This window comes from Littorina saxatilis, linkage group LG11 (genome assembly GCF_037325665.1).
Source record: "Littorina saxatilis isolate snail1 linkage group LG11, US_GU_Lsax_2.0, whole genome shotgun sequence".
Taxonomy (NCBI): Eukaryota; Metazoa; Mollusca; class Gastropoda; order Littorinimorpha; family Littorinidae; genus Littorina; species Littorina saxatilis.
In genome coordinates this window covers 35,818,374-35,843,373 of record NC_090255.1, presented here as the reverse complement: position 1 = coordinate 35,843,373, position 25,000 = coordinate 35,818,374, and the positions used below count along the sequence as shown (strand labels likewise).

Genomic DNA, 25,000 nt, shown 5'->3' with positions numbered 1-25,000 from the left:
AGCGCGCTACCAACTGAGCTACCTCCCCGCCGCGCTATCAGTGTCAAGTTACCAAAGGCGGAGGGGAAGTGTTTAACTAACCGTATCAAGCTTGTCGTGCATTCCGAACGCGTGTACTGGAGTGACTGACAGGGGCTAGTCTGGACTTGACTGCGCCTGAACTGATGCGTTGTTTCATCGAACTATTGACAGTTAAAAAGAGAAGTACGCCTTCTTTTGGTTTAAATACATATTTATCCAACAGTCCGAATTAGCATAGAAAGGGCAAGATGAAGAAACACAAAAGCACGAGGCTCAAATAATTAGTGCTACCAAAATTAAACAGAAACGTCTCTGGCGAACGTTTTAAACAGTATATTAAGACAGTATAAGCATTTTACTTCACAGTTATTTTTCAAGTCAGTAATATCAGTATAAATATCACACACTTGAATGTTGTCCAATAGCTTCAAGGCATAGTCACTGATGTCATTATTTCAGTTATTGTCAAGATTGTGGGTCATGAGAACTTAATTGTAATATTAATGGTTTTATGATAATACTAAAAATAAACAGCAAGAAAAAAATATGAAAAAAGTTATGTGTATAGTACGTGTCTTAATTATAATAGTCCTGATTTTGTGATCAAGTGCTCTACACAAGGCTAGATGTTATCAGAGGTCAAGGATGTCAAATATCACGTAAAGTTGAAGCAACCAGAGCATCGGTGGCTAGCAGAGGAACCTCCGATTGGGCCACCAGAAGTAGAGGTGAAAGGAGAGGCTGGTGCAGCGGGGTGCCCGAGCCTCAGAAGGGTAGTTGGCGATGCAGCAAGGCCATTGATATCAGCGTGAACTTGTTATCAGCCGGTGCCGTTATCGGGTTACAGCCGTAGCCCTTTCGCCGTGGCTTCGCCGAGCTAGCACTGTAAGTCAGATGCTGACCACCGGTTACGGGTTAGCGGCGCCACAGGACCATGGTTTCAGCGTTCCTTTTCGTGTTGGTATCAAGTTACCGTGCCCTGGCCAAGAACGCTAGCATTGAAGAAGGGAGAGAAAAGTTGTACCTCCCCATCTTCGGTTTATGTAAACGACTAGGGCTCCTTGCATTAGGAAGTATTCGGATAAATGTTTATTATTAATATCACTAGCAATACTCGTGCTCCTCACGGGATGTAACAAATGTTTTATGATTTTCATTAATCACTGATGGTGTGGATATTAAAGTGTCTATGCGAATCCATACCATTATCAATTTCTATTACTGTTGCAATGGTCGACTTATCTTGTCTGAATCATGACTGATTTATTATTGTATTCATAGCTACAAAGCGATGGTGATTCAGTGGAGTAGATTAGCTCCCCTGATCAGCGAAGCCTTATAACTATCAGTCATATGATTACCACAAATATGATGGTTAAAACCCTTATAACTTTGGAACCAGCCAACCATTTTTTTTAAATGAAATTAAACATGAAGACGCAGCACATTAGTCCCTTCAACTTAAGGGGGAAAAAAAGAAGAAAAAACTCAACTCGATTTTCTGAGAAAAACATTTTTGCTGTGATTATGTAATTTTTAACTGCTATTTTGTAGACCCGTCCTCAGAGTATGTAATGAAAAAAAGTGTCATTGAAATATTCCCAGAACTTTGGGAGATATGGCTGATTATGTATTTTGACCATCGGGCCCCGTAATGACCTTGACCTTTGACCTATCCAATATAAATGTTGCACGCAATAGGCTATCGTGTGTCTACATCTACCTACAAAGTTTGGTTGAAAAATACTTAGCCGTTCAGGATTTATCGCAGTTCCTATATTGTGACATACATACATACTTACGGAATGGAACAATCGCAAACGTCCCCGCTGGATGACGAATTAAATTATAAAAAACGTATCAGTAAAATAAAATAACAATGAACAGCACACATTCCCTGAAAAGTAATGTAGCGTAGGGGAAAGGGAGAAAAAAAAGTGACACCGCGTGGATTCGAACGTGCGTGATTAGAACGTGATGAAGCAAGAGTGTCCTAACCAACTGGCCTACTAATAATTTGCAAAAGTTTCAGGGAGAAATACAGCTATGACATTACAAAAACCATAGGCAATGGATGTTCCGTTTGCCATTCCAATAAGTAACAACAATAATAACTTGATAGGTTTGAGAGTGAACTTGATTTGACATGATACTGTGTTGTCTAAAGTGTTTATTGGATTCTCGGGCAGTTTTATCCCGGACGGCTGCATGTCGAGCTTCAGGGGTGCCTAAGGGCATCCGGCGGTAGGTAAAAATATTTAATGTTCAAATAAACCCACTTAATTAAAAAAATAAACACATTAGTCCCAGCCAGTCCTGATCGAGGTGGCCTCCACTATGCCCATGCAAAAGGAATAACGTGAAAGTTGCCCAGTACCACAGAAATTAGCAATTTCGTGTGACTAAGGCTACCAGTACCTGTATTAATATATGAATTATGATTGGCAACGGTAAGCGATTTCACACAGATTAGCGCGGGACAAATATTGACAGAATTTTTTTTTATCATAACTGCAATGTTCTCCTCCCCCAAAAAACAACAACAACAACGCAACACCTCCCCCCTCCCCAACCCCTAAGAAGAACAGGTCCGACAAACCCCTGCGTCACCCAGTAAGCTTTTTTTTTAAATTAACGACGCCAATGGGATTCGATCTCCTGCCTCGGACACTTTCGTTTTGTCACGTTAGGAGAGCAATTTACCAACTTATCTATTTTGCGTCTTGACAGTTCGCGTGAGTGATATTTTAGTGACTTGTGTGACATATAGACTGACCGGAACAAACGCAAACGTCCACCCTCTGGGGGACAAACAACACATTTGCATTCAAACGAAGTAGTTTGTTGATCATAGTGCAATTATCCCGTTTGACTTGTGTCTGTTCTCAATATGACTAACATATATATGTACTCATTTCTCCCAAATAGGTAAAGCTATTGAAACTCATTTTGGCTATGAGCTCGAGGTCCATGGGAATAAACGCTCATAATTATGTCCTGCGGATTGATGACCCTGGTGTCACTCAAAATTATCCCGTCAGGAAATGCTATTTCGTATACATGTACTCAATTGTCTAACCGGCACGGTTGGCCTAGTGGTAAGGCGTCCGCCCCGTGATCGGGAGGTCGTGGGTTCAAACCCCGGCCGGGTCATACCTAAGACTTTAAAATTGGCAATCTAGTGGCTGCTCCGCCTGGCGTCTGGCATTATGGGGTTAGTGCTAGGACTGGTTGGTCCGGTGTCAAAATAATGTGACTGGGTGAGACATGAAGCCTGTGCTGCGACTTCTGTCTTGTGTGTGGCGCACGTTCTATGTCAAAGCAGCACCGCCCTGATATGGCCCTTCGTGGTCGGCTGGGAGTTAAGCAAACAAACAAACAAACAAACTCAATTGTCTCCAGTAAGGACACAGTTATTTTCTCCGAAATTAAGGCCCCAGTTTGTGATGATTGACATTGATTTGCTCTGTAGTTTGATGATCCTAGTGCCAACATTATCCCGTCAGGCATGGTTTAAATGTTTTCGTTTGCACCCACTTTTCTCCAAAACTGATAAAACTGTTGACACCACTATTCGGAAGCATGCTCATCGGAGTCGATGCCGATAAGCTCTGAACTTTGGTGACCCTAGGTACCATATTATCCGGCCAGGAAGGGTTTTAATATATGCTCACTTTACACCCGTTAGGGTCTATATGTTCTATCAGCCCCAGATACTTTACTTGATATTTGCTTTCGGTCCACCCGACTCTTTTGAGCCATATCAGGACCAATCAGCCCGAGATGTCTTATCATTTCGATGAAGAAGACTTTAAATAATAAAACAACAACCACAGCACGAGATGATAAACGGAAAGTATTAGGATCATTATGGTCACTTGTTAATTATTATTTTGTTACCCCTTTATCACATGCCGGCTATTGATACATGCCATATCATTATTTTTGTTATCAAAACGAATACGTTGTGTGTGTGTGTATTGTTAGGAAAACTCCAATCTTTTAGATTAGTTAACAATGTATCAAGAAAAATCACATATTTGAGCGAGTTTCTAGGTGACCGTCTTCGTGATTAGGGACCGTCCTAATGTACATCCTATATGATCTTCCATGAATGGGTTCGGTTGCTATTTGAATTTTCTGTAAAAGGGGTCGCTCAGATAATCGTCAAAATGTAACTGACAAGTCCAGTGGCTAACGAAGGAAAGCACCGATCACCATCAAGACTAAATCACTACCAGATGTCAATAGGAATGTTGGTAACTGATCCACTGACCGCTATCATGTTTCACTACTCGCGTACAGAACTGACTGGGCTTGCTAATAAGCAAGCGTTAGTTTGTAACACATTCCCTGGCCCGTCCCAAGAGAACATGAAAGATATATATGCTACACGGAAGCGTTCTGCTTTAAGCAGACTACATGTATAGACCGAAACAGTTCAAAATAATGATACTGGATTCAGACTTCAACATTATTGTTTTCATATTAGGCCTACGAAAAATGACTTACATAACTTATTTTATACTCGTTAAGAGAAATAATACATGCATCGAGGGACATTGCTTTTATTCTAGGCTACATCTCTTATGGAGGCATCTTACACACTCTCTCTCTTTCTTCACCCTCCCATCTCTCTCTCCTTCTCTCCCCCTCTATCTTTCTAATATTGACAACACCCCTCATATGATCACTCAACCTCTCCCCATCGCCCTCTGTCTCTCACCTTCTTACACACACTCTCTCTTTTCCCAACTCTCCTCTCTCTCCATCTCTCTCTCTCTTCAATAATGACACCCCCCATATATCACTCTACTTATCCTCCACTCTCGAATCTCCAAACATTCGGTTAAACGTGATTAACTGGTATCGTACCCCTATGACAGCTAATATTCCATATTCTCTGCTTGTTGCATTACGTTAAAGGTTTTAATGCTCTTTTTTTTCAAGCCACATTTCACGTCAACCAACTTTTATTAAGACGTTATTCAAAGCGTCATTGTAGAAATGACATTCGGAAATATTAGGGGAATCTCTGTCATAACATTTTTTCTATTTGTTTCCTATCAGGCATTTTTTGTTTTAATCACAAGTAATATGATACAGACACACAAAGAGAGACACCTATAGTGACAGCCGCTCTATCATGCTAGGACTGGTGTCAGTATACTGTGACTATATGAGGATGTCAATCAATCAATCAATATGAGGCTTATATCGCGCGTATTCCGTGGGTACAGTTCTAAGCGCAGGGATTTATTTATTTTATTTTTATTTTATGCAATTTATATCGCGCACATATTCAAGGCGCAGGGATTTATTTATGCTGTGTGAGATGGAATTTTTATTACACAATACATCACGCATTCACATCGGCCAGCAGATCGCAGCCATTTCGGCGCATATCCTACTTTTCACGGCCTATTATTCCAAGTCACACGGGTATTTTGGTGGACATTTTTATCTATGCCTATACAATTTTGCCAGGAAAGACCCTTTTGTCAATCGTGGGATCTTTAACGTGCACACCCCAATGTAGTGTACACGAAGGGACCTCGGTTTTTCGTCTCATCCGAAAGACTAGCACTTGAACCCACCACCTAGGTTAGGAAAGGGTGGAGAAAATTGCTAACGCCCTGACCCAGGGTCGAACTCGCAACCTCTCGCTTCCGAGCGCAACTGCGTTACCACTCGGCCACCCAGTCCGATGTAACCCTCTGCGACTTCAATCTCAGTGTGGCAGTACATTAATCTGCTGACCATAAACAAGGAATGCGTCCAGCTGTCTCTCTAGCTCTCCAGTAGGTTTCTCAGCGGGTTACCTGCTTGACGACGTTCTAATTGATGGCACGCGAACCGTGCAATGTATAGCCACTGCGCGAGTCGAACCGCTCTACGACTAGCTGCTCCTCTCCACGCCCCCCCCCCCCCCCCCACCCCCACCGCCAGCCCCACGCATCCCTCTCTCTCGCCCTGCCTCTCTCCCCCCGTTCCTCTCTCCCCCCCCCCCTCCCTCTCTCCCCCTCCCTCTCTCCCCCTCCCTCTCTTTCCCCCTCCTTCTTTCTCCCCCCCTCTCTCTTTACCCTTAATTGTCAATCCGTTTTTCATTGCTAAATTCATACGAATAAATAAAAGCTTGATGTTTAGCAAGAATCACCTCTGATTTGTTATTTGCATTGTCACTGAAGACTAAACCGTCAGTGAAACTTAATACAGTTCGCCACCTGTTTACCTCTTTTTATATTTAGTCAAGTTTTGACTAAATATTTTAACATCGAGGGGGAATCGAAACGAGGGTATGGTGTATGTGTGTCTGTCTGTCTGTCTGTCTGTCTGTGCGTGTGTGTGTGTGTGTGTAGAGCGATTCAGACTAAACTACTGGACCGATCTTTATAAAATTTGACATGAGAGTTCCTGGGTATGAAATCCCCGAACGTTTTTTTCATTTTTTTGATAAATGTCTTTGATGACGTCATATCCGGCTTTTCGTGAAAGTTGAGGCGGCACTGTCACGCCCTCATTTTTCAACCAAATTGGTTGAAATTTTGGTCAAGTAATCTTCGACGAAGCCCGGGGTTCGGTATTGCATTTCAGCTTGGTGGCTTAAAAATTAATTAATGACTTTGGTCATTAAAAATCTGAAAATTGTAAAAAAAAATAAAAATTTATAAAACGATCCAAATTTACGTTTATCTTATTCTCCATCATTTGCTGATTCAAAAAACATATAAATATGTTATATTCGGATTAAAAACAAGCTCTGAAAATTAAATATATAAAAATTATTATCAAAATTTTTTTTTCGAAATCGTTTTAAAAACACTTTCATCTTATTCCTTGTCGGTTCCTGATTCCAAAAACATATAGATATGATATGTTTGGATTAAAAACACGCTCAGAAAGTTAAAACGAAGAGAGGTACAGAAAAGCGTGCTATGCAGCATAGCGTAACCACTACCCCGCTCTTCTTGTCAATTTCACTGCCTATGCCGTGAGCGATGGACCACGAGTATACGGTCTTGCTGCGTTGCATTGCGTTCAGTTTCATTCTGTGAGTTCGACAGCTACTTGACTAAATATTGTATTTTCGCCTTACGCGACTTGTTATATTTTAATCCAGGCAGCATTATCCACCACCACCCATTATATAAACATTCTATTTTGTGTAGTCCCGATATCAATGTTGCACACCTTTTGATGCAGCTTTTAATAATATAAGAGATTTGATTTATACGTATTCCCTGTTTCACTCAATGAATATATATATATATTCCCTAAAATATCCAGGTAATATACATATTTCCTGGAATTTGGAGGCCATTTTTAGACGTATTCCCTGACTTATATTTAGCATTCAAAAGGAGATACTTTGATGGAGTGAAAAATCTCTCTCTCTCTCTCTCTCTCTCTCTCTCTCTCTCTCTCTCTCTCTCTCTCTCTCTCTGTCTCTCTCTCTCTCTCTCTCTCTCTCTCTCTCTCTCTCTCTCTCTCTCTTATGCTTACAAATATAACAACAATTGCATAACAATAGAATTTACAACACAATATTACACTGTTTGCACCAATGAAGTGAGAAAAAATGACTTTTGTATTGGCAAAATCAACAAGCCGTAATAACTCTAGTTGGCGGGATATATTTTGTTTGTTTGTTTGTTTGTTTGCTTAACGCCCAGCCGACCACGAAGGGCCATATCAGGGCGGTGCTGCTTTGACATTTAACGTGCGCCACACACAAGACAGAAGTCGCAGCACAGGCTTCATGTCTCACCCAGTCACATAATTCTGACACCGGACCAACCAGTCCTAGCACTAACCCCATAATGCCAGACGCCAGGCGGAGCAGCCACTAGATTGCCAATTTTAAAGTCTTAGGTATGACCCGGCCGGGGTTCGAACCCACGACCTCCCGCTCACTGGGCGGACGCCTTACCACTAGGCCACCGTGTTGCGGTTTGGCGGGATATAGTGATCCTTACATTCGTTCGAAAAAAGACCAATAAAGCTACCCTTTCAAACCATGTTCTGAGTTTTTTTGCTTATTTGCTATTGTGTTTGGTTGTAATATGTTATATAGAATTGTGCATGTGAAGTGATATTATATTTTTTAAATATGGAAAAAGTGAAAGCTGATTGAAAATTTATGGACAGATTAATTGATGAAAATGGCTCTCAATAACGACGCAAAAAGGAATTTTACAGGAGCAAGTGAGATTTTACAATAACGTGTTTGATAAAAATGGGAATTTTGTTGAGGAGGATGCTGAAAGTAAAGTTCTTAATTTAAATATTCCTCAGTTAAATGACGAACGAAAATATGGTTTGGAAACTGATTTTACCGTGTTAGAAATCGGCAGGGCGCTGTCTTTATTAAAAAATGGTTCGTCACCAGGTTTAGACGGATTGACTACAAGTTTCATGAAAAAATGTTGGCCTAAAGTAAAAATGATGGTGGTTAATTCCCTTCAAAGTGCATTTAGAGTCGGTGAATTGTCAGATACTCAGAAAAGAGCAGTTATCACGTTGATCCATAAGGATAAAGATTTGCCGAGAGATAGCCTTAAGAATTGGAAACCCTATATCTGTAACCAATACAGATTATAAAATGCTGGCAACATGTTTATCGCAGCGCGTATCTGGTGTTATTTCTGACCTCGTGTCAGAAGATCAGACAGGATGTATTAAGGGAAGAAAGGCAAGTAACTTGATTAGATTAATTGATGATGTCATTAATTACGCTAATGAAAGAAATCAAGCAGGTATATTACTTGCCCTTGACTACGCCCGAGCCTACGATTCCATCTCAAAAGACTATGTGGTCTGGTCCTTTAAAAAATTTGGTTTTGGCGAAATATTTGTTAAATGGATTAAAGTTTTAAGAGAAGTTAAAAGGGCAATAACCAACCTGGCTCTTCAACGGTCTCAAATAGCATTACATATTGGTTTAATGACAAACACCACGAGCTGCATAAATTATATGGGTTGGATTTCGGAAGAAATAAGTGTAGAATTATTAGCAATACAAATCCGAAGTCACCCCAATATTAAAGGATTTGCCTTACCAGATGTAGGTTTTGCAGAACAAACATCGCGTATCTTGAAACTGGCTATGTACGCCGATGACATAACTGTTTTACTTCAAGATAAAAACGACATGGAAACGGTTTTGAAAATTATTGATGATTTTTCCAATATATCTCGCTTAAAATTAAATAAAAGTGAAACGGAAGCAATGTGGTTGGGATCGCGTAAAAACTGTCAAGAGAAATATTGCGATATTAAATGGAATACCCAGGTTAAAATCATGGGAATTAGTCAGTTTTAAAAATGACATCCCGGCCTCTGAAATTATGGAAAATTGGTCCAAAAAGACTTGAAAAAGTTGAACAAATCATTTGCAGATGGTCAAGAAGAAATTTAAGTATAAGCGGCAAATTATGTATTATTAAGTCCTTCTTAGTTTCACAATTTGTTTACGTTATGCAGGCGCTTCTTGCCCCTGTTAAAGTTCTCGATAAGTTGAATACTATTTTGTTCAGGTGTCTCTGGAAAAGGAAGTATTCAAATACAAAAGCCTTTGAAAAAGTTAAACGAAATGTATTGTGTAATGTGGTGGAAGAAGGTGGTATTAACATGATAAACGTCCACGATATGCAGACTTCATTTTTACTGACATGGGCAGCAAAACTTCAACAACAAAAACATGAACCGTGGACAACGATTCCGTTAAGTCTTTATCAGGTATTGGGAAGAAATTTACTTTGTTTTAAAGCCACAACACTACTAAAACCAAGGTATTGAATGCATTCGATCAAACTTTTAGACAGAAGTTCTCTTAAAATGAATCCATAATAAAGCATTGATTTATGAGAGAGAAGATCGCTTTGGCGATCAATGTTTGTGGAACAATATAAAAGTGGTTTATAAAAATAAAAGCTTATATTTTAAAAAATGGATAGAAGCGCATTTAGATATGGTGAAAGATATTTGGGTTAACGGAGATATGATTCTTTTTAACCAGCTGTGCACAAAGAAAGGATACAGTCCCTCTAGATTTTTTTAGTACGGCGCAGTGAAGACTGCTGTGCGAGCGCTTGCACTTCGCAAAAACACAGCCAGCCCGCGAGCAGGCGAACACAATAATGACCTTGACACACGGAACCCCTCCGCGAGAAAGATTCGCATGCTGATAGTCCAGTCTAAAGCGAGCGAGCCTTGCGCTGCTACATTTTGGTTACATAAATATCAGGTTAAACTAGATCACAGTTATTGGCTGTTAGCAAGCAAATGTACAAAAGAAGAAAGATTGCGATTGTTACAATGGAAAATATTGCATAATATTTATCCCACGAATATTTTATTAGATAAAATGAAAATTAGAGAAACAAAATTATGTACATTTTGTAAACACATTGATTATGTTGAACACTTTTTTTGTCAATGTGAGAAGTTGACGAGCTTTTGGGAAAATGTTGTCCATTATATTTTTAGAAATACAGGATCAAATGTGCACCTCTCAGAACACGATGTCTTGTTTGGTTATCAACCTAGTAATATATGCCAAAATAATAAGGTACTTAATCACATTATTTTGATTGCAAAAATGTGTATTAGTAAATATTAGTATGGTGATAGATACGATTTGAATAGTATATTGGAAAATAAAATGTACATTAGAAGATTGTGAGTAATGTATAAGTCGAGATGAGGTGAAGTGATATATGACGTTTGTGAATATTATGAGGGGGGTGGGAGGGAGCGGATGGACGAGAATAAGAAGAAAAAAAAAGGAGAAAAAAAAGTAACCATCTATGGCTCCTCAATTGCTTTTTGTATAAACAACCATGCAAACCACACCAAAAAAAGAAAAAAAAAAGAAACCGGTTTTCTCCAATTTAAAAAAACCACAAAAAAACAAGTCGCGTAAGGCGAAATTACTACATTTTAGTCAAGCTGTGGAACTCACAGAATGAAACTGAACGCACTGCATTTTTTCACAGTGACCGTAGTCCGCCGCTCGCGCAAAACGCAGTGAAACTGACGAGACTGTTTAGCGCGGTGATGGTTTCGCTGTGCTGCATAGCACGCTTTTCTGTACCTCTCTTCGTTTTAACTTTCTGAGCGTGTTTTTAATCCAAACATATCATATCTATATGTTTTTGGAATCAGGAACCGACAAGGAATAAGATGAAATTGTTTTTTTTAATCGATTTCGGAAATTTGATTTTGATCAGAATTTTTTATATTTTTAATTTTGAGAGCTTGTTTTTAATCCGAATATAACATATTTATATGTTTTTGGAATCAGAAAATAATGAAGAATAAGATGAACGTAAATTTGGATCGTTTTATAAAAAAAAATTATTTACAATTTTCAGATTTGTAATGACCAAAGTCATCAATACATTTTTAAGCCACCAAGCTTAAATACAAAACCGAAGTCCGACCTTTGTCGAAGATTGCTTGGCCAAAATTTCAATCAATTTGATTCAAAAATGAGGGTGTGACAGTGCCGCTTCAACTTTTACAAAAAGCCGGATATGACGTCATCAAAGACATTTATCGAAAAAAATCAATAAAAAATCCGGGGATATCATACCCAGGAACTCTCATGTCAAATTTCATAAAGATCGGTCCAGTAGTTTACTCTGAATCGCTCTACACACACACACACGCACACACAGACACACATACACCACGACCCTCGTCTCGATTCCCCCTCTATGTTAAAACATTTAGTCAAAACTTGACTAAATGTAAAACGAGAGAGAGAGAGAGAGAGAGAGAGAGAGAGAGAGAGAGAGAGAGAGAGAGAGAGAGAGAGAGAGAGAGAGAGAGAGAGAGAGAGAGAGAGAGAGAGAGAGATGATGATGGAACTTTATTTTTCAAGGATAGAGGTTTAAGGCGACGCCTTTTCTTACAACCGGTCCTTACTTCTAATACAAATGTCTAATAAATGATAAACAAGGAAAGCAACATGACAAATAAACAAAGTAAACGAACGTACCAGCAAACAATCGACAAGTAAGCAAACAAGCAAATAAACATAAACAACAAAATGACAAAGTAAGCAACATACAAATCAAAAGCAAAACATGCAACATATTAATTGAGGTTACACATGTAAAGTGATCGACGGTTAAAGTTCCATCCTCACCTAATCACACTTTACTGACACTACACACAACCATCAGTGTGTATAGGAAACAGGTACTCAACGCCTTCGTCCGTACGGGTTACACACTGTGTATAGCCAAACGGTACCTAATGTGGATTTCGTACGTACAGAAGTCACACAGATCCGTCTGCGTATGACCGGTACCTAAGGTGCTCCTCGTCCGTATGTGTGTGTGTGTGTGTGTGTGTGTGTGTGTGTGTGTGTGAACATGTGTGGGTGGGTGTATGTGTGTGTGTGTGTGTGTGTGTGTGTGTGTGTGTGTGTGTGTGTGTGTGTGTGTGTGTGTGCGCATTATAATTGTTGTGTGTACTGGGAGTTCGTTCCTGTAAGAGCCTCTGGATTTTTGTAACATTTATGTTTTGTTTTTGGTTTTTGTTGTAAAGTGTTTATGATTGTGTTCTATTCCGTCAATGGCGTCATTCTGGTAATGATGTTGTTATTGCTTTTGTAAAGCGCTTTGTGTGTTCGAAAGCGCTATAGAAATCACCATTATTATTATTATTATTATTATTATTAAATATGCCCTGTGATCTGTCATAACTAGCCGTCCAAGTAGCTAACTAGATGACTGTGTAGGTAAGTGGATAAGTAATATTCCAACTATATAATAATTAAGTAATTATAGTTATCTAGCTCTCTGACTAGCTAACATGCTAGATATCTAACAACTAATAGTTAACTAACTAACTTACTAACAAACTAATAAACAAACCAATCATAACAAAACGAGTGAGTGATCTACAAATGGGTGAGTAAAAAAAAAAAGAATTTTGATTTTAGAAAACAAAGTATTGCCAAAGTACGTCATGACAATCAATCAATGAGGCTTATATCGCGCATATTCCGTGGGTACAGTTCTAGGCGCTCTGCAGTGATGCCGTGTGAGATGAAATTTTATACGGCCAGTAGATTGCAGCCATGTCGGCGCATATTTACCTTTCACGGCCTTATTCCAAGTCACACGGGTATGGTAGACAATTATTAACTGTGCCTAAGCAATTTTGCCAGGAAAGACCCTTTTCTCAATCGTGGGATCTTTAACGTGCACACCCAATGTAGTATACACGGGGGGTGGTTCGGACACCGAAGAGAGTCTGCACACAAAGTTGACTCTGTGAAATAAATTTCCGCCGAACCTGGGATCGAACTTGCGCTGACAGCGTCCAACTGAATACAAATCCAGCGCGCTACCAACTGAGCTATATCCCCGACAATTCCTTTCCCCAACCTCAACCCAGCTTCTCACGATTTCACATCTTCTGTCTTTTCAGCTACAAATTCCAGAAGGTGGAAGAGCTGTCACTAAACGCGTGGCGGCTTAATCGCCTCTCATTGGTGCATGAGTACTGTGACCGGTCCTGTCTTGCACCGCCTCTCATTATTTTTGACCACGCCTTCCGTGTTCTTCGCACGTGCTGTGCAAGTAAACATGACATTTTACTGGAACAGAAGTACAATGCATTCAGTGAGTATGTTATAGATTTCTTCAAGGTTCGTAGTAGAGTCACAGTAACGACAGGTGTAGTTTAATTTTTCCGGTTGAATAAACTAACTCTCTGTTTGGAGTAGGTTGTTCGTCCCGATGTTGCAAAACATAATATGGCAGTTATTTTATTAATCATTGTATTCATAAAAACGCAGTCTTAGAACTTGGATTACTTGGCTTGGCGATCCTCATGCTCATTTATTTACTTGTAAACGTTTCTTTCTTAAACTGCCATTTGCGAGGCTTTGTATTCTAACCTTGTTTTTACGGGCGTGGCAATATTATATTCTCCAAAATGTGACCAGAATGTTTAGGTGTAATCAACCACGCATCTAGCAAAATGATCACAGTCTTTAACGTGCCAAGGGGGTGGGACATGGATATTGTCTCTGAGTTCTCCAAGTTGACCAATATCCGTCCACGCCTGCATTCGAACCCCTTAAAGTATTGGATCACAATCCAGTACTGTATCAGCTGAGCTATCAGACCCCATGTATCTAGTCAATGCATCAACGTTATAAAGAAAAGCCTGTATATGTGTCTGCAATTAGGGTGGGAACTGAGTCCTGAAGACTGCTGGCGTCTGACATTGTTTGAGAAGAATGCTGCTGAGAAGTGCTTACTGCCTGCTGCGAACGTTTCCAAGGAAATCAATGGAAAGTGGTTGGTAATAAACGTTACTGTTTGTGTGTGTTTTCTGTCTTGCAGCGTAGATGAATTTGCTTGAATATATAGACACACTTCGTTAAAAGGCTTCGTGGCAGGCGGAAGAAAAAATCAGCCAGATAAGTTTTTGTTATTAACTGTTTGCCTGTGCACTTAACAGACCGTTGGGTCGATATATTTGTGAATGTATTGTTTTGTCAATAACAAACGTTCCAACAACCTACCTTTCTTGTTTTTTGATTCTATGAAGACACACGTTCACGAATTATCACATGATGTCAAGAAAAGTATTCTGTGTTTGCTCCTATTGTATTGACCGTTAATCTACATTGACCAGAAACAAATTTACAAAATGTTCTCAAGAATGTGGCTAAAATGTCCGACAGGGATGTTTAGATGAGAAACGTCAACGGACACCATGGATTATTTTTTCTCTTGCTCAAAAATAGGCTCATGTGCTTTTCAACATTCATTTGTCGTGTTCGGTTTGCTCTGGGTATTGGATTGCATTGTATGGGGAGATTTATATAGCGCTTGACGTTCTCTAAGCGCTTTACATATTAATTTCTGCCGTGTGAGATGGAATTTTTTACACAATATATCACGCGTTCACATCGGCCAGCAAACCTCAAGCCTATTAGGGCGAGCATTCACCTTTCACGGCCTTTATTCCAAGTCACACGGGTATTTGGTGGACATTTTTATCTATGCCTATACAATTTTGCCAGGAAAGACCCTTTTGTCAATCGTGGAATCTTTAACGTGCACACCCCAATGTAGTGTACACGAAGGGACCTCGGTTTTTCGTCTCATCCGAAAGACTAGCACTTGAACCCACCACCTAGGTTAGGAAAGGGGGGAGAAAATTGCTAACGCCCTGACCCAGGGTCGAACTCGCAACCTCTCGCTTCCGAGGCAAGTGCGTTTACCACTCGGCCACCCAGACCTGCATACAGAAGGTCTTTGTCATCCCATGTCTTTTTTTTTTTTTTTGGGGGGGGGGGGGGGTTAGTGTTTTTTGTGTTTTGTTTGTGTTAATGAAAAGTAAAAATGATATTTTCGTTACTTGCATCTTGATGTCATGGTTTCTTGCTTTCACCAGGACAGAGACACATGATGTCGATGACCTAGCCAGAAAATCATTGCACAAGATAAACACCATGACATCGCCATTCATCGCTGGAAAGACTGCATCTGCACCAACTATTCAGGACAATCAGAATCGGAACGATATTGACACAGGACATGAGACAGCAGGAGACACGTCTGTGTTTTTTCTTTCTCCGATTGGGAAATGAGATTTTTCTGTAGTTATGAGATTTAATTTTGAATTTAAGGCTTATTTTTCGCGGAGGGGGAAACAAAAGAGAAAAATATGATTTTGCTTGGTAGCAGCAGAGTGTACACTCTACAAGTAGTGTTTGCAAATGTAAGACTGCAGCTTTTATTGACGAAGGTGTTTCAGAACTTGCTTAGCCTTGGTTTAGTACATTCCATAGGTTCCGTTCATGACAACCTCACTTTGATAATCATTGCACATGAAGCAGGATTCTTAATTCTTCATTGTACATTGCATACATACTGGGGTATCTCGTGATCGGGAGGTCGTGGGTTCGAACCCCGGCCGTGTCATACCTAAGACTTTAAAATTGGCAATCTAGTGGCTGCTCCGCCTGGCGTCTGGCGTTATGGGGTTAGTGCTAGGACTGGTTAGTCCGGTGTCAGAATAATGTGACTGGGTGAGACATGAAGCCTGTGCTGCGACTTCTGTCTTGTGTGTGGCGCACGTTATATGTCAAAGCAGCACCGCCCTGATATGGCCCTTCGTGGTCGGCTGGGCGTTAAGCAAACAAACAAAATCTCACCCAAATTGTTTAAAATATGAACAGTTAATGAAATGTAAATCTAAGATAAAACTAATGAAGCTAGCAAACTGTGTAGCCCATGTTATGATTTTAGTATGTTAGCGTTACATCTAGTTTCGTTATTGGTATGTATATGTATGTAATACATGCTTTTGTTTTGTTTTGTGTTTCTACAAAAGATGCATGGCATAATGGTATTGCCAATTTATTTCGGCTGTATATTATCGTTGTCCGCTTAATGTATGCATACAATATTATCTGTCTGATTTCTTACCTGATTTTGTTTAACCTATTTTTCTTTTCTTTTTGTTTGTATGTATGGAAGTGTATATTGCCAATTTATTTTGGTTGTATAGTATTGTTGTATTTGTCCGCTCAATTTGTATACATACATTAACTGTCTGATTTGTTACCTTTTTTCTCAAAGTTATATCTTTGTTTCAAAGCCCTCTGGGCCCAAAACAATAAAATACTTGACTTGACAGAAAGATGAGAGACTGAGAGAAGCAGACGGGAGACACACAGAAGAGAAGCACAGAGAATGTTTGTGTGTCAGGATGATTTGTGTACATACGTATTAATATTCAATGCAACATACAAGACAACGACTCCGGTCAATACTGAAACATGGCACATGAAATATAATCGGCTCAAAAAGTAAATTACAAGGTAGACTTGTTCAAGCAGAAAAATATCGGATCGAAATATGAATGCGATATTCTTTTTTGTTGATCACAATCCTCTCAATATGATTTCGTTGCACTTCTTCTTCTTCTTCTTCTTCGTTCATGGGCTTAGACTCCCACGTTCACTCATGTTTTTAGCACGAGTGGATTTGTACGTGTATGACCGTTTTTACCCCGCCATTCAGGCAGCATACGCCGATTTCGGGGGAGGCATGCTGGGTATTTTTGTGTTTCTATAAACCCACCGAACTCTGACATGGATTACAGGATCTTTTCCGTGCGCACTTGGTCTTGTACTTGCGTGTACACACGAAGGTAAATGTTGTAATATGTGTAGTAATCATTGTTATAAAAGTAGTGTTCAACAGATAGAATCTGCGAGACAAGAGGGAGTAAGCGCTCAAAATAAATGCGGCATGTGCAAGAACATTAAGTGAGAGTAATGCGGAACATGTATCCTAGCACTTGAGAGAATAATAAACATTGAAATGTTATTAACTCAAAATATAAAAGAGATTCAGAGACAGACATAGCTGACACATTACAGCATTTTTGCTCACTTCGTTGTTTTGATGATAGCAAACACATCAAAGTGAATTCAGACTTGGCCAATGAAAGCTGTTTTCAAAGATTACGCTTGTAATTAGGACCCAGAAAATCCACACCAAAACGATAAAAACCCTGGCTACCAGCATCACACAAACAACAAACAAATATTCATAAAAACATCAATTTCCCTTGCAATTAGAACGTTCATGATTTTCAGAGATCCTCAAGTGTCAATGATCTGTATTGACAAGTCTCAATGACCTTTGTTGTCAATCAAACTAAAACCAAAGCATGTTGTGTCGACACAAGGAAAGAACGTCTACGGCGTTTGACCGATCTTCTTCAAGGCGTAGGTAAACTTTGCCATGTCAGGAACAGTCTTTAGCTGCAAGTGTGAGGCCAACATCTGGTAGAAGAACTCTGGCGCCTGAAACAAAATCAGTATAAAGGCTTACAAAACTTGCTTGTAAAGTGTGGCAAAATCGAGTTTCAAAGGCACATTCGGTCCCAAGATAACGTTTGGCATAATCGAGTTTCAAAGGCGCACTCTGTCCCAAGATAACGTGTGGCGTAATCGAGTTTCAAAGACACACTCTGTCCCAAGATAACGTGTGGCGTAATCGAGTTTCAAAGACACACTCTGTCCCAAGATAACGTGTGGCGTAATCGAGTTTCAAAGGCACACTCTGTCCCAAGATAACGTGTGGCGTTATCGAGTTTCAAAAGCACATTCTGTCCCAAGAAAACGCTTGGCGTAATCGAGTTTCAAAAACACACTCTGTCCCAAGATAACGCATGTGGCGTAATCGAGTTTCAAAAGCACACTCTGTCCCAAGATAACGTGTGGCGTAATTGAGTTTCAAAAGCAGACTCTGTCCCAAGATAACGTGTGGCGTAATCGAGTTTCAAATGCACACTCTTTCCCAAGAAATCGATTCAGCTCACCATCTTAGATCTGCCAGGCTTTTACATGGGATTTGGACATTTGGACACATAACAAAAATAAACATCCCGACTTCTTGCTGTAACGAGTTGGACCCCTAAGAAGTAAAGGGAGGTCCATGCAGAAAATGCTCTTTGTCCCCCAAAGTATTCATGTTGCCTCCATGGTGTATCAAACAGCTATTGCTTTTTTTACATCCACCATCAAAACAATTACCACTGCTACAATCAACAATAACAATACATTATAATCTTCTTCTTCTTCTGCGTTCATGGGCTGAAACTCCCTCGTACACTCGTGTAATTTGCAAGAGTGGTTTTTTTTTTACCTGTATGACCGTTTTTACCCCGCCACTAACCTCACAGCCATACGCCGCTATCGAGGGAAGCATGCTTGGTAATTTCCTGTTTCCATAACCCACCGAAATCTGTACCGTGCGCACTTGGTCTTGCGCTTGCGTGTACACACAAGGAGGATAAGGCACCAGCAGGTCCGCACATAAGTTGACATGGGAGATCAAAAACATCTCCACACTTAGCCCACCAGGCTGGGCCATGATTCGAACACACGATCGACCTTCTGCATGGGAGGCAGGCGGCTTATCCGTCAAGCCATTGCGCCCGTCACATTAAAATCACAACAAGATCTTGTGCGGTTTGAACCGAGTTTCGTTTACCTCTGATTTCATCTCGTGAAGAAATGCGATCTCCATTCCTGTCAGAACCTCAATCTTCTTCCTGTCAACACATAAGAAATTCACTGTCAACCTGAGCATATTTTGGGTCACCTTTTTATGACGGGACAAATGCTTTACATTTAGATTAGGCCAAACAAAAATATATGTTGATTTAGGGTAACGTGTCCGAAAAAGATAGGGTCGGCCTTTTTAACAATTTTTTTTTTTATAATTTAGTTGATTTTAAAGGAGGTTAGTTCCCTTAGTCTCGGTATGGCTCGCAAAATGTGCCGAACATTTTTGTGTTTTTTTGATAAATGAAACAAGTCGCGTAAGGCGAAATAACAACATTTAGTCAAGCTGTCGAACTCACAGAATGAAACTGAACGCACTGCTTTTTTCACCAAGACCACATACTCGTAGTTTCGTCAGTCCACCGCTCGTGGCAAAGGCAGTGAAATCGACAAGCCATGCAGAATAGTGCGGTAGTGGTCGCGCTGAGCAGGATAACACGCTTTTCTGTATGTCTATTCATTTTAGCTTACTGAGTTTGTTTTTAATCCAAACATTTTTATCATATCTATATGTTTTTGGAATCAGGGACCGACAAGGAAACCGCCCTGATATGGCCCTTCGTGGTCGGCTGGGCGTTAAGCAAACAAACAAACAAACAAACAAACAAACCGACAAGGAATAAGATGAAACTGTTTTTAAATCGATTTCGGAAAAATTATTTTAATCATAATTTTCATATTTTTAATTTTCAGAGCTTGTTTGTAATCCAAATATAACATATGTATATGTTTTTGGAATCAGAAAATGACGACAAATAAGATGAAATTATTTTCGGATCGTTTAAAAAAAAAAATTTAATTACAAGTTTCCGATTTTTAATGACCAACCTCATTCCTTAGTTTTTAAGCCACCAAGCTGAAATGCAATACCAAAGTCCGGCCTTTGTCGAAAATTGCTTTGCCAAAATTTCAATCAATTTGATTGAAAAATGAGGGTGTGACAGTGCCGCCTCAACTTTTACAAAAAGCCGGATATGACGTCATCAAAGGTATTTATCGAAAAAATGAAAAAAAATATCCGGGGATATCATTCCCAGAAACTCTCATGTAAAATTTCATAAAGATCGGTCCATTAGTCTGAATCGCTCTACACACACACACGCACAGACACACACACACACACACACACACACAAACACACACACACACACACACACACACATACACCACGACCCTCGTCTCGATTCCCCCTCTATGTTAAAACATTTAGTCAAAACTTGACTAAATGTAAAAAGGGTTTTAGGGTCGGCGGGAACAAATAGGGTCGGTCGGGTTACCCTATAAAACCAATCTATATGTTTGTTTGGTCTTATAGGCATCATCAACTCTCTCAGCCTGCCATGCTGACCGGCTTGCTTAAGCCCTTCCTTAATTGAGCCCAAAGTTGATTTCGCGCAGACTTTGCAAAGTCTTTTTACCCAAACTTCAGTGCCAAAGCTTCGTGCAGTAAGCTTCCTGAAGTCGTCTTTACGAAATCGACATCGCCCAATTAATACAAGGCTTTAAAAATGCGTAGGCAAAATACTAAAGACTCAAGTAAAATTGTGACATTTATTTAGTGTCAAATGTGACCCTCCACCACGGAATGAGTCGCATGTCACCTTTTCATGATTTTCATATTTTTACATTTTCTTGAAGAGTTTTTTTATTCTCTATCCAGTGGTGAAAACCGTTTTAGAAACGAGTGAACACTTTTCGAGTTATAAGCCTGTGACTATGGTGACCCTCACACTGTTACTAGACACCCCCCGGACTTATATTATGCCTAGCGCAGAACCGCGTGAGGTGACATGCGACTCATTTCGTGGTGGAGGGTCACAAATGTGCGCTTTTGTCATTCCTTCCTACTTGACGTTGATTCTGAATCACGTCATGAAAAGTAAACTCGTATGTGACAAGGGCGACAGCACGTCAAACAGGAACACACTGCAGGAGCTTGGTGAATGCCACTCTGTGTTTTACGCAACAATCTTTACCATGGTTATAATGGAATGGGGCATCTTAAGTTTGAGGTTTTAAGACGAAAAAGACCTGAAAGAAACTACAAAAACAATCAAACAACAAAATTCGACCAATTCATTCTGTTATAATTACAATCAAATGTGTACCTACAAGCCCTGATCTCCCCCCGCGGGTTAGGGGGAAGAATTTACCCGATGCTCCTCAGCATGTCGTAAGAGGCGACTAACGGATTCAGTTTCTCCTTTTACCCTTGTTAAGTGTTTCTTGTATAGAATATAGTCAATGTTTGTAAAGATTTTAGTCAAGCAGTATGTAAGAAATGTTAAGTCCTTTGTACTGGAAACTTGCATTCTCCCAGTAAGGTCATATATTGTCCTACGTTGCAAGCCCATGGAGCAATTTTTTTGATCAGTGCTTTTGTGAACAAGAAACAATTAACAAGTGGCTCTATCCCATCCCCCCCCCTTTCCCCGTCGCGATATAACCTTGAACGGTTGAAAACGACGTTAATCACCAAATAAAGAAAGAAAGAAAGCCCTGATCTTTGATTGAGAATAGTATAATTATGGTCTGATAGAGAGTTGTACAAGCGTGATACTCACCCTTTCAGGCAAAAGCGTTCCATCCAAGCCGCCACGTCTTTCTGTTCCCACTTCAGTATCTCATCTCTGGTTTGTGATTTTGGTGCGGATAACACCATTCCACCATGACTGCTGTCAACCTGACAAAATTAAAATTACAAAACGTTGCATACAGGCCATTAAACTTCTTACACTGAGTAAGTTCACACGAAATAGGATTTAAATCGCTGAGTTGGTTGGTTGTTGTATTTTGTCTAGAAAAAAATGGGAGTCATCCGAGACTAATTCAGCGTCAATCTTATTCTTTGGTTTAGTTCTCTGTCCACTCTTTAAAACATATTCAAGATCATTAAGTAAAGAATCGATATATAGGGAATTAAAGAACACACAACTAACTATCCTTGAAAAACGAACAGACAGACTACCAACTAACCACATAACCGATAGCCAAACGAACGAATAACCAAGTCGTATAAAGCTGAACAACATTCAGTCAATCAGTCAGCTTGAAAGACTCAAACTGAACAATCTGTTTGTCAGCCAAAAACGTGAACAAAACCTCAGTCAGATAAATTAATTGAGCAAACGTAACTGCAGGAAAATAATGGTCGAAAGTCCGTAAAGTGAGTGAAAGAATAAAACATTGATGGCATGAACAAACGGTCACAATACACGAGAGAGACAGAGAGAGAGAGAGAGAGAGAGAGAGAGAGAGAGAGAGAGAGAGAGAGAGAGAGAGAGAGAGAGAGAGAGAGAGAGAGGAGATTTGGTGCAAATATGCATGTATAAACCTTGGACACTGACATTGAGGCAAAGACGTAAATTCAAGAATAATCTTGTTCATTTCACCATAGATAACTGCATATAACATATATCAAGCAAATAAGAAATCCAACAAAGGCAAACAATGCCCGTCAAATAAGATCCTCAAACACAATGGTGTACACCTGATGGGCTCTGTTTGATGCAAAACGGGCTCAAACGTATTGTGGAACGACTTTTTATACGACAAAAATATAATTGTGATAAAAACAAGACACGCAAGTAACCAGGTTAGGATTTTCAATATTTCTGCAGATATACTGCCTTCGTCGGGATGGTAAGCAAAAAATAAATGTCAGTGATACAGTATTATTAATGAAATGTTAGTGACAACTACGAAGAGAATTGCATTTGTCTTCAACTCTAAGAGTCACCCACACTCTCATTCGAGACATTTTACTGCATTCGTCTTTGAGGGACACACAATAAACGAAATAGTAGCACGTGTGATAAGCAATACAATAAAACATGCGTCCCACAACAGCTCACGCAATTGAAAGCTTTTAAGCGCATGCCTTTGTTTTAAAGAATCTAAAAACAAAGTTATTGGAACGTTGTATCTATTACAAAACCTGAGGTCTTTCATGTGGACTGACAGACAAACACTTGTAATACAGAAAATAAACTTCTCTGACAAATTGTCCAGAAGCTTGCTCGGAACACTGTCTCGCTTGTATCTTCCAAGCGAGTTTCTGGACCATTTGTCAGATAAGTTTATGTGTCTCCACTTAAAAGAGACAACGCCTCGCGTGTATCTTCCGAGCGAACGTTTGGACAATTTTGGAATTTTGATTTTTTTGTTTTGTTTTGGGATTGTTGTTTAAAGAACTCAACAAAACAAAGACATCAACAACCTTCTGATACGTACCACCACTGACATGCCATGTTCGCCCTCTGTTACAACTGCACCGTCCACTTCATCAGGACACGATTTTCTGAAGCGATCTTTGACTTTCTGTGTAAGCTTCTGTAGCTTCTGCTGGTGCAGAGCTTCTTTTGTGAAGTCGAAGAAAAACTTGTCGCCAATGATGAACCCAAGCCATCCTGTCGGGTCGTATCCTGGCTGGAGTTTCAGCGGTATGATGTACTTTTTCAGTTTGTTTGCATAGTCAGCTTCTGAAAGGGAAGATTCTGGGTGCAAACTGTCAATATTTAACATGCTGATGGAAGCCTACAGGAAGCATGCGAAATTTCAAAGCTCTGGTTCTAACAACATCCGAGAAAAAACCTTCAGTATTGAGATTCACTTCCGTACTAGAAACGGAAGGTCTAACAATAACAAATGTCTGAACTTATTAAATAGCATTACAAGAGAAATTCTTTGAAGCACAATCTGTAATATATACTTTCTGCGAAGTCTTACCTTGCTTACAGTACTGGCTGTTCTTGTAGTTTTTACTGTAGCACATCAGGAAAACCACTGAGCCTTCCACTGCCTCTGCCATGGCCTGTGAAGTTGTGTCTTCTGCATCGGCCATGTTGAAGATATCCATCCAGACGGGGATATTCTGCCAGTGGAAATATGGACACACTCATTATATACCAGACCACATAAAACTGCAAGTGTATCAACAATGTTAAATGCATAGGTCATCGACAGGAAGAGGTTTATGTCGAATTTAAACAAAAAAGAACATTTACACACACACGCACGCGCACACACACACACACACACACACACACACACACACACACACACACACACACACACTCACGCACACACACTCACGCACACACACAAGCAGGCGCGCAAAACCATTGAGCTCTCATCAGACAATAACGAGTATATACCCCATAACATACTGAAAGTCGCACACTTACATGCTCTTTGAGGAAGGTGCAGACTTTTGTTACCAATTCACGGTTGGCTTTCGAGTAGGACAACATGACGTGTCTGGGATTGTCTGGAGCATTTCCACTTTCACCACTCGTCATCAAAGTTTTTCCTTCAAGAACGAAATAGCAAACAATTCCCCAGCTGTTTGTGTGTGTTAAGCTTTTAAGCCAAAAAAACTGCACAATATTGACTTTTACATTGGGCCCAGTTTCTGTTACCAGAAACCAATTTGGGATTTTTTCACTACAACATGGTGTGTGTGTGGGGGGTCCTGTCCTGAATGTCATGTCTTATTCCAGTCTGTAACTATTTGAGGTCAATTTAATATATAGCCGGCTTGCTTCCCACCAAAATGCCAAACACACACACACACACACACACGCACACACGCACGCACGCACACACACACACACACACGCACGCACGCGCACACACGCACACACGCACGCGCACACACACACGCGCGCACACACACACACACCACACACACACACACACACACACACACCATACACACACCACACACACCCGCGAATGTCGGATTTCTCTTATAGAGTGCTACTGAACAGTTTTAGCTCAAGTACGAAACAGTCTAAATTTACCAAGTTGTCTTAAATCCTCTCTGGTGTGATTTTGAAGAACTTCTCGTAGCTCAAA

General features: G+C 40.1%; 2 protein-coding genes across 5 annotated transcripts in view; one reads left to right on the top strand and one right to left on the bottom strand.

Annotated features, from left to right (window-relative positions):
• LOC138980356 (transient receptor potential cation channel subfamily M member 3-like) overlaps nucleotides 1-16,701 on the top strand; it is a 29,625-nt gene extending 12,924 nt beyond the window's left edge. For 2 of the 3 annotated variants that reach the window (XM_070353226.1, XM_070353225.1), the window contains 3 exons: nucleotides 13,468-13,661; nucleotides 14,234-14,345; nucleotides 15,451-16,701. In XM_070353226.1, the coding sequence (XP_070209327.1) occupies nucleotides 13,468-13,661; nucleotides 14,234-14,345; nucleotides 15,451-15,646 (502 nt within the window). In that variant the 3' untranslated portion in view covers nucleotides 15,647-16,701. Of the gene's footprint in view, nucleotides 1-13,467; nucleotides 13,662-14,233; nucleotides 14,350-15,450 lie in introns of all 3 variants that reach the window. The other variant, XM_070353227.1, reaches the window with a different exon arrangement.
• A 138-nt stretch (nucleotides 16,702-16,839) lies between these two features.
• Nucleotides 16,840-25,000, bottom strand: part of LOC138980355 (uncharacterized) — a 25,404-nt gene continuing 17,243 nt past the window's right edge. The window contains exons 7-13 of one of the 2 annotated variants that reach the window (XM_070353223.1): nucleotides 24,946-25,000; nucleotides 24,328-24,452; nucleotides 23,870-24,014; nucleotides 23,375-23,622; nucleotides 21,706-21,824; nucleotides 19,068-19,128; nucleotides 16,840-17,875 (exon numbers count right to left, since the gene is read on the bottom strand). The exon at nucleotides 24,946-25,000 is cut by the window's right edge and continues 143 nt beyond it. In XM_070353223.1, coding sequence (XP_070209324.1) covers nucleotides 17,768-17,875; nucleotides 19,068-19,128; nucleotides 21,706-21,824; nucleotides 23,375-23,622; nucleotides 23,870-24,014; nucleotides 24,328-24,452; nucleotides 24,946-25,000 — 861 coding nt within the window. In that variant the 3' untranslated portion in view covers nucleotides 16,840-17,767. The remainder of the gene's footprint in view (nucleotides 17,876-19,067; nucleotides 19,129-21,705; nucleotides 21,825-23,374; nucleotides 23,623-23,869; nucleotides 24,015-24,327; nucleotides 24,453-24,945) is intronic. The other variant, XM_070353224.1, reaches the window with a different exon arrangement.